Raw genomic sequence first — 10,497 nt, 5'->3', positions numbered from 1 at the left:
GAGTATTTGATGTAACTCTGAGAGATATTAAATCTGTATATATTTTTGTAGCAGAACATTTATCTACCAGGTTTTTTGTTATAGTAGTTTGTGTGTATTGTTTTCTTTTTTGTGTGTGTTTTGATATCTGGTAAAATGTTGGAATTGTTCTGGGTATCTGTAAGTCTAATTGCATCCTTATTTCTTTTGTGACTAGGTGTTTTATCTTATGCAAAAGATCTTGCCTCATTTGGTTATCTGTTGTTAAACACTCTTTGCTCTACCATCCTGATACTACATTGGATTTTCAGGATCATAGTGTAGATTGAGACTTTCAGTATGAGATCTTAGACAAAAAAAAACTTGTTTTGGGATTACATATATCAGATAAGGATAACAGTTACCCAGAAGGAGAATTACAGGCAGCAAAAGACAAGGTTATAGTTGTTGACTTTCCCTTAAATATGGACTTCAATGGATCAGGTCTTTGTTTTAGGGTAGAAAGGGGGCACTGGATACAGCCTATATTTTACAGTGGGATTGGCACTTCCATCATGGACAATGATTGCTGAAGTCAGAGCTTCAAAGAACAGAATGCTCTTACAGAGCAGGTTGCTTTGGACAAACTTTATGATCAAATGCTTGATATTTTAAACAGTATTTAAAATACTCAAATACAGAAACAATAGATATGTTTTCTTAAGGATATATCTGTACTGTTCTGTAATTTAATATTTGTGTTCTTTCACTTTTTTCCCTTTGGGTTTTTCAGGACAGGTCTTCTTTATGTAAATATTCCTGAATTCCTTGTGTACTTTCACTTTTAATATTTTTATTGAGGATGTATAGTCCTGTGACATTTTAGAATGGGAGAAATACAATTCTTGAGGAACAGCAACAATAACATCTGCTTTTTCAAGAGGGGATGAGAGAACCCTGAGCTATTGTGTAATTTGCTATGTTCTCATGACAGATATTCCTACCCTTGACAGAGCATTTTTCTTCCTATTAAGTCAAATATTGTCGCACTTTCCATAGTTTCTTGTTTTTTCTTTTGAAACATATTTTTAACATTACTGTCATATAACCATGAAACCATTTCCAACATAAACCTGAGTAGATTTTGGCCTTTTATTATATATCTTTTCTCTTTCTAACTTGTAGCTTTTGTACATCACCAATTATTGAAACACATTCAGAAGTCACAAGACAGATACTAAATTGGCAGAACTGAATCTTCCTGATGAACCTAACCAAAATGGCTTCACAGCTCAGAAAAACCCTTAAGCCTGAGTCACCACCAAATGACTTTGAAACAGACAATCTAGAGTTCATTCCAAGCTGGGATTCTGTTGTGAATTCTGGAGAAGACAACTCTAACTCGCCAAGTCCTCAGCTGAACTTTTCCCCAAATGACAATGGCTCTTTGGCAAAGCAAGAGCTAGAAAGACTCTGGGAGATATTCACCTCATGGTTGCAGCCAGAAAAACGGAGCAAGGAGCAGATGATTTCTCAACTGGTCTTTGAGCAGTTTCTCAACAGTGGGCACTACAAGGACAAGGATGCCATAAAAGAGAAGTGGGAATCAAGTGGGGAAAACATGGAGAGATTCATGGAGGGTCTGACTGATGAGTGCTTGAAACCTCCTGTCATGGTGAGTACCTGGGGTCAGGGATGACTAAATTGGGAGGAAAGACAGTCATTGGGATTTGGGGAAAACAGGACGTCTAGGCTGTTTGTGTTATTAGTGAAACCATCCTTTTCCAAAGCTCCATGGACGTCTCACTTTGTCTTTTCTCTGGAGACTGACTCAACAACATGAGCAAACACAGTGTCAATAGTGACTTGAGAGTACAGAACTTGTGAGTGCCAAGATAATATCCTTAGAGATAGGACTAAGATAGATGAGCTAACCCACAGTCTAATGATTCTGTACAAACAGGTTAAGGGCAGGTATTACATCATCTACTGGTTTTTTGACAATGGTCACTTGGTTTTTGATTACAGGTCCATGTCTCCATGCAGGGGCAGGAAGCCCTCTTTTCTGATCATCTTTCCTTAAAACAAGTCATCAGTGAATTTAAAGAGCAGCAATCAGCAACATCTGCAACAGGAGATGATGGAATCACACCCCTTCAGACGCCACATGGCAGGATCATCGCAACTGGTGAGTGTGGATACTTGAAAGATAGGGATGTTGTGTGAGATCACTTCTGAGGTACAGTTTCATAGACTGTCTTAATTCTACAGGATATGAAGACACTCAAGATGGCTACAAGCACTTCCAGCACACCAGTGAAGTAAATAGTGGTGTTTATAGTCTAGAAAATGAAAGGGATCCCCTTCTTATTATCCAAGGATATCAAAATCCTGAGCCTGAAGAGGGCGATATTTTTCGTGGAATCCCCCACGGAACCAAAGGGACAAAGCAAGGCTCCTCCAGGCACCAGGATCAGTCCCTCTGGGAAAGATTTCCTGAAGCTGTACCCATGGAGTTACAAGCAGGATTGTCCTCCAGGCTAGACCACACTGAAGACAATGAAGATGGCTGCAATGCTTTCTCGAATGCTACTGAAGTAAGTGCTGGTGCTAGCAAAACTGGAAATGAGATATACTCCCTTCTCACTATTCAGACAGAAGATCCAGAGACTGAAGAGAGATGCTTTTCTCATGGAAACCTTGACAAAGCTACAAGAGGGAGTCCGGGCCCCTTCAGGTCCCTAGAAGAGTCACAAAGTGCACCTTCTCCTGAAGATGTCGCAGTGGAGGTGTTACTGCTCCTCTCTAAGCCACAGTGGCCTCCCTCTCAGTCTGTCTCTCTGTGCCAGAATCTTGAGGCCAACTCCACAGGTACAGGTCAGCAGGAGAGACTCCACAGAGACCTGAAAACACACAATTGTGATGAATGTCCCCAAACCTTCAAATATCGGTCTAGACTTTTAGCCCACCAGAGAAAACACAGGAACGAGAGGACATTTTTCTGTCCCTCGTGCCATAAAGGCTTTTATAACCACTCAGACCTCCGTGTTCATCAGGTCATCCACAAGCAAGAGAAGCCTTTCACATGCAGCACATGCAAAAGGTCCTTCAGCCACAAGACCAACCTGCATGCTCATGAGAGGATTCACACAGGAGAGAAGCCTTATACCTGCTCCCTGTGTAACCGTAGCTTCCGACAGTCATCCACATACAACCGGCACCTGAGGAAGTGCCACAAATGACACTGAACTCTCAATCTTCCCACTCAGAGGCCAGCACAGCCTTAGCCTAGAATTTTCATCTGTACCTGAAGAACCACCTCACTTCTAAGCAATAGTTAGCCAGTGAAAATGTAGCATGAACTTCCTGGGTTATTCTTCCACCTAGAGTTTTTCCCATTCTACTGCCACATGAGGGCAAAGAAGATGAGTCATTTGTCAGAACACACTGACTCCCTGAGGAAGCTCACATATGTTCACATACCATGTAGAAATGTTGAGGATGAATGATGTTTACTTCTGATGTGCTTGGTGTAGCCTTTCATCATGCCACCAGGATTCTTCAAACTCATGGAGATTCACTAGCCTTTATCTCCCTTAGTTCTGGGATTATAGGTCTATGCCACCATGCACAGCTTTTTTTTAAAGTTTATTTAATCATTTATTTTTTTATAAAATATTCTGCCAGAATTTGTGCCTCCACACCAAAGGATGGCACCAGATCTTAATATAGATTGTTGTGAGTTTCCATGTTGCTGCTTGCAATTGATCTCAGGACCTGTGGAACAACAGACAGTGCATTGAACTCTGTATCATCTCTCCAGCACCATGAACAGCTTTAAGAAACAACGTTTGATGGACCTGTCAAAGGCCCATCCCTGGAATCCTGGGAAGCATGCCAGCAGCTGTCCATGCACAACGTTCTTGCTTCTCCATGGATTTGAGTTCCCAGGTCCTGAAGACCTGGGCCAGCATATTTCAGCAGATCTGCAGGGAGGTTGTGGTGCTAGGATAAAGATTTGTGCAGTGAAAACTTTTTTGCAAATTGACCAAAAAGTGTAAGAAAATATCTCAGACACCATTTTCTAACTGAAAGTTGCTACTGCAGAAAGTGAAGAAGTTGGACTGTGAAGGAAACTGTTTGACCCTGTTGTGTAGACTGTAATCTAAGGCAAAGAGCAGGCACAGACATTGATGCTGACATAGATAATGGCCAGAAGTTGACCTGATGCTTAATATTTTGACATCAGTTACTAAGTTTTCCTCTGTAGACATCAACTCTTGTAAAGCAGCCTCAGAAACCCCAGGACCTGCACATCTCCCTTCCAGAAGGAAATGTAAAGACACTGGAGGCTGGATGTCCAGTAAACACAGGCACAGCTCCCAGCACCAGAGCAAGGATACCCTCATTTGAAGTTAATGACCTTCTCCAGCACCCTATTGCAAGTCAAGTGGAAGATATTTCTAGCACTAATTTGCAAAAGATCACAATCTCAGACCGAATGGAACCCTCTTAGGAGTGAGACTCCTAAGAATTGTCATTACATAGAAATGCTAGAAATATGAGCCAGAAACCCACTGCCCACTCCTCATAATTTTAAGGCCAAATGTCTTACCAATACAACAGAATGACTCATCAATTCACTATCAGAGGGGCCAATCTACTGCTTCCTCAGAATTGCAGCAATGTAGGCATGGTATCATGTTGATGACATGACAGAAGCATGCCTCCTTCTACTCCTCAATGTGCCTGCATAGCTTCTCTCTGTAAAAGAGGCGCTGGCACTGCAGAAACAGCAAATGAAGAATAGTTATACTATAATTCTGAGTCTTCAACCCCATCACAGTCTTAAGAAGAAAATATTATCTAATATGTACGAAGTTAAAGCAAGCAGCATGCAGAAGTACAGAAATTCCAGAGACAGTTGACTACCTGGAGGGTCTGTAATGATGGGGCATCCAGTGTTCCTCCTGCAGCACAGGACATCGGACACACATTTCTGTGAATCAGGAATTTTGAAGCACTTGTGTATTAAATATCTGCAGAGTTGAATAGGTCATTTCCCAGTGTCATGGTTCTTCATAGATTGGAATGTCACCCTGCTATCAGCAGTAGAAATAAGAACAATTTTCTTCCAGTGGCTTTATATGCCACATTCGTTTCTTTGATGCCCACCATCTTCCCTGAAGTAGATTGGAATGTTTACATCTGAATCTCCTCATGATTTTTGAAATAAAATTCTTTTTACATATCGTTTTCAATTAATTAATTCATAGTACATCTAAGTTGTTATCCCATCCCAAGTGTCCTCCCATTCCTCACTCCCTCCCGCTTACCTCCTCCTCCCCACCCCTATGACTGTGATTGGGGAGAACTTCCTCCCCATGTCTAGACTCATAGGGTATCAAGTCTCTTCTTGGTTGCCTATAATCCTTTACCTGAGGGCAGATACAAAGTCAGACTAAATTTCATATCCTGCATGAAATCATCAATACCTAGGTATTATCTTCCTGCTGGCTTGTTACCTCCTGGCTGACCAAAGAAATATGGCTCCCATTGTTTGCTGCAGGGCCTCGAGTTGACAGGTCCCTAATTTCATTAAACAACGGCAAGAGGTTACTTCTTATGTCTCTCTTGGATTTGCAATCCTTAAACCAATGATTTCCCTTCACACTGCAGCTACAATACCCTGGAAATCTTGACATACCGTTACCATTATGGTCCTAATCTCCTTGTACTCTTCTGTGAATATCTACTTCTCAAGAGTCAATATACACCTGTTTTTGTGAGGTCTGGTGCTTTGGCAAATGGCCAAATTCAACCCATATAAGGCAGTGGGTATCTTGATATATGAGATCTCTAAGACTTGTCCTACAATATTGGCATTATGCTCCTGCAAACCAATATCAGTTGTGTCTCTTATCAGTTGATCTATTGGTGCTGTTTTAATAGCCTAATTACTTTCTGACATTCACTATTAGCATTTTCAAATGCCAAGGTCTTTATCAACTCCTATCTGGCATCAGGGTGTAGTTGACAGCTGAAATCAATCTCAGTAAAAAGTCTGGAAACGTCTCTCCATGGCCTGGTATTGCCTTAGTTATGGAAATAAATCACTGCCACGGATCTTCAACCATTTCCCAAACTATTAAAGATGCAATGCAACGTGCTTCTATCACAATGTTGTCAGGATTTTTATCAGCTGGCAAAGACCATGACCCTGCAAGAGGTAATTCTCTTTGTAGCTGACAAACACCTCCTGTCCTTTCATAAATCTTGTTTCAGCAGGCAAACACTGCAGGATCTCACAGCAGTCTGTTTCACATGCCAGACTTGGGATAAACTAACATGTTTACATCCACTACATGTTTTCCCAAATTTTTTGTTTATTTGGTTGCTTTTTGTTTGATTTTTTAAAATTTTTTTCCTTTATGCATTTTACGTACTGATCACAGTTCCTCTCCCTGCTCTCCTCCCATTCCTTCCCTCACCTCCCACTCCCACTGTGCTCTGAGACACGAAATCTCCCATGGGATATCTACTGTCCTTGGCATATCAAGTTGGAATGGGACTAGACACATCTCCTATTTTCCACAGACAATGTGGCTGAATTAGGAGAAAGAGATTTACAGGCAGGCAACACAGTTAGATACAACCCCTATTCCTGTAGTTAAGATTTTTCATGTAAAGACTATCTGCACTTCCCTTATATATGTCTAGAGGGCATAGTAGAATCACAAGCATGCTCTTTGAGTGGAAATTGAGTTTCTGTGGACCCACTTGAGTTGATCGTGTGTCTCCTTGACATCTCTGGCTCCTTCAACTCTTCTCTCTGTGCCATAAGATTTCTGTGTAAACTATTGTCTGGGTGTGTATCTCTGCATATCTTTCCGTAAGCAGCTGGGTCGAGCATCTCAGAGGACAGTTCTGCTGCTCTCTTATCTCCAAGTATAGCAGAGTATCATTAAGAGTGTCAGGTGTGAGCTAACTCTCATGGCATGTGGGCCAAGTTTGGCCATTCATTGGCTGGCTGCTTTCCTTAATCTCTGCTCCATCTTTATACGTGTACATCCCAATGGCAGGCAGTACAAATTGTAGGTCAATGGTTTTGTGGGTGTGTTGGTGTCCCCATCTCTCCAATGCACGTCTTGCTTTCTTCCAGGTGGTAGCTGTTTCCGCGTCCATATCTCCTACTGCTAAGGGTCTTAACGTGAGTCACCATCATAGACTCTGGGCATTTCTGTTGTTCCAGTATTATAGCTCATCTAAGTGATACACCCACATGTTGATTTCATTTCTCCATCCAATCCTTGGCATGATCAGTACTTTCTGTTCCTCACCCACTCCCACACACCTGTCCTCTTCCTCCATTTCCTCCCCACATGACTAATTTATTTTCCCCTCTTAGTGAGATCCAGCATTTATGAAGCAATTATGGTTTGTAATGGAAAATGCAGAGAAGACAACCATAAATTTAACTAAAAAACAATCTATTTGAAAAAAGAGATAAATGACATCTTAGGTATGAATAGAAGTTCATAACAACACAGGCATTTGGCATACATCTGGAATCAGTACTCAGGATGTAGGATGACTGTCACTGGAACCTGAGGGCCACCTTGGTCTGCCTAGGGAAACACTATCTCAAATGTGAGGGTATATTTACCTAATTATCTCATATATCTCAAAATTTTACCCAGTGTGACTGACAAAAGAAAACTCCATGTGAAATTTCTAATTGCTGGAATTCCAGCAATCAGGGGGATAAAAGCAAACAGTTCACAGAAATTTCAAGGATAGCCATGGGAACACAGAGGTATACCCAGTGTCAAAAAAGCAAACATATCTGAGCGCAGTGGTAACATGTTCCTGTAACCCATATACCTTGAAGGAGAAGGGGATGTGTACTAGGGAGATCAGGATGGCATACCATATAAATGATGAAATAAAACCTCAAGCTGGATACAATTATTTGGGCAAGTGAATGAATTCTTCAGTTTGAGAGATTTTCTGAGCTCTACAAATCAATATCTGGGTAGGAAACAAATCTATCAATTTCCCCCAAGCCTGCATCTTCAGAAATGTCCTGTCTTTTGTGTGATGTACCTGCCACACCTTCCTTTTTACACTGATTTCTTGGACATGGGTTCTTGGACGTGGGTTCTTATGAAAGAGAGTGTGGGGACAATTTGGGCAAAGATGTGTTTTTAGGTCTATAATAATAGCCAAGTCTTGAAGGACACTCAGGTGGAATACCTCAGCAGATGGATGTTTGCTTTGAGCAACATGTGTGCCTCAGCTACTGCTGTTTCAGTCTTTGCTTCAAGAGGTGTGGCTTGACCAAGGAAGGAAGCTACAACTTTGGATTGCCATCCAGCACCTTTTTGGGGCACTAAGGCTGGCTCCCTCCCAATCCTCATGTCCGTGGGTGGAACCCTTCAGGCTGGAGCTGAATATTGGTATGGAGTTCTCCCTAAATACTCAGAATCTTCGCTGGCAAAGGCAGTGAAAGTTCAGTGGCCATGGGTGTTGCCTAATCCAACATGAGCTCCAGGGCAACAGTGTATTTCTGGCAGTACTCTAAAAACAAGGTGGAAATCTGGTGGATATGGGAGTGATTCAGGTTGAATCCAAGTAGCAGATGTCATGGAGTCTTCACTCTTGGGAGAGGACTCCCAGAGTAGGGAGATAAAAACAACAGATAAAAACATCAACAACAAATTTTCTCTGCCTACAAGATGTATATGGCCAAATATAGTCCCTCTGAGAGACTTCCTTCTGTCGACGATGCTTCTGTGGCTTTTGAACATGTTCCTGATGTACCTTTCCAAGGAAACTATGTGCACACCCATGATCCAGGCTCCCACTGAATGCAAATAGGAGGAAGGCTACAATTGCTGTAATATTAATGATTGCAGACTCACAGTTGAGAGGGAGGGACATGGAAGGCTTTGACTTACTGTTCCCTAGCACACTGTTAGCCATGAGCAGTAGTTACAGGACACACTAGATCAAGATTTTTAAAAGAAATCCGAGAGTGAAAAGGAATCCCAGACGTCAGGCGGTGACAGTGCAACTTCAGCAGCCTCCAAATCACTGAGCTCTTTAAGGAATTGCTGGTCTTTGATGAAATTGTCATCTTGAACACGTTCTGTGAGTTTAGTTGTGTTGACTGATGGAGTCTTTGTTGGGTTTCCAGCTGCACTTGTGCCTGTTGCGGAAAATGCTGATGAAGCTGTGCAGAAATATGAAGGCTGGACTGAGGCTGGAATTCGGGCTGTAGCTGGGTGTTCAGAGGATGGACATGCTGCTGTTAGATCTGGGATTCTTTCTCCTGTTCCTGTGGATTGCCCAGCCTGTGCGAACATCAGGGTTTCCCATGCAAGACTCTTATTGTTCTCATCAGGGAAGAAGATGGATTCTGTGTCTGGGAACATACTGGGATGGATTGGAGGAGGAGAGCTGACACGTGATTGTCTCTCCCCCAAGGAAGAAATGGTCTCTGAATCTAAGGACACACTGGATGGGGTGAGTGGAAGAGAGTTGGTGGAAATAGACTGTTTCTGGTAAAAAGAATCTGCACAGACAGAAGCTAGAGGAATCCCAGTGCCTTTGGGGCTGGCAGATTTGGCACAGGAAGCTTGGCCTTGCTTCCCAAGTGGTACACTAGATTGGCGAGCAGGTCTGTTGCAGGAAACTTCGTCTTGCTTCCCATCACGATTTCCAGGTAGTTTCTCAAGTTTCTTTTGATTCTGCCTAGCTCGCTTATTCTTGAACCATATCTGGAGAGAAAAGGGAAAGCAGAAATCAAAAGAAATTAGCTGTATCATTAAGCTCCCAAATATTATGATACTGTGTGAAAATTCTGGCTATTGGTTGCTATGCAACACATATCCCAAATCTCTCACATTTCTGAGCCCAAGAATGATGATGGCAGTTGGAACTGGACATGAAAACCAACAGACTAAGGTAACTTCTAGTAGGAATTGCAATTGTGATGTCTGACTAAAGTATAAACCTTTCAGATTAGAGATTTAGAAAAGATTTTCAACAACCCTAATCTAACCAAGAGATAAATATCATACCTATTTGACAAAATTCACCTGAACAAATCAAATAACTCATTTATAAATGGGGCACATGTACAGATCTACCAAAAGACCATAAATAACAAACCTTGGCATATACCCAAAATATTCTCCTCTTTACTGCATGGCTACTTGTTCCACTGAGTACATTGGAAAGTTAAGTAAGAATGGAAAAAATATATGGTGCATTTACACAATGGAATACTACTCTGAAATCCAAAAGCAAATCTTCAGATGTTGAGACTGGTGGAAATAAAATGATCAATTTGAGTAAGGTATCTCAGACTCAGAAAGACACCCAATGTATAGATGCATGGTATTTATTAACTTATATGTGGATATTAGCCCAAATAGATGTTCCTTGGGAAACTCCAAACTGATGTGATATCAGCACAGACAATGGGACTGATAGGAGCATACTGTGTGAGTGGGTGATGAGAGTTGCATGGAA

The 10,497-nt window shown here is 41.7% G+C and overlaps 1 protein-coding gene across 1 annotated transcript; it reads left to right on the top strand.

Annotated features, from left to right (window-relative positions):
- Positions 1-1,237: 1,237 nt before the first annotated feature.
- Positions 1,238-3,200, top strand: LOC311591116 (zinc finger and SCAN domain containing protein 4C-like; the record flags this gene model as incomplete). The annotated part of the gene is made up of 4 exons (XM_084770484.1): positions 1,238-1,633; positions 1,987-2,146; positions 2,230-2,555; positions 3,015-3,200. The coding sequence occupies 4 exons, from the start codon at positions 1,238-1,240 to the stop codon at positions 3,198-3,200; spliced, it is 1,068 nt and encodes a 355-aa protein (XP_084626610.1).
- Between the last annotated feature and the right edge of the window lie 7,297 nt (positions 3,201-10,497).

Source organism: Acomys minous, assembly GCF_964271855.1.
Source record: "Acomys minous genome assembly, chromosome: 20".
Taxonomy (NCBI): Eukaryota; Metazoa; Chordata; class Mammalia; order Rodentia; family Muridae; genus Acomys; species Acomys minous.
The sequence above is the reverse complement of the archived record's forward strand: the minus strand, read 5'-3'. Positions and strand labels throughout refer to the sequence as shown.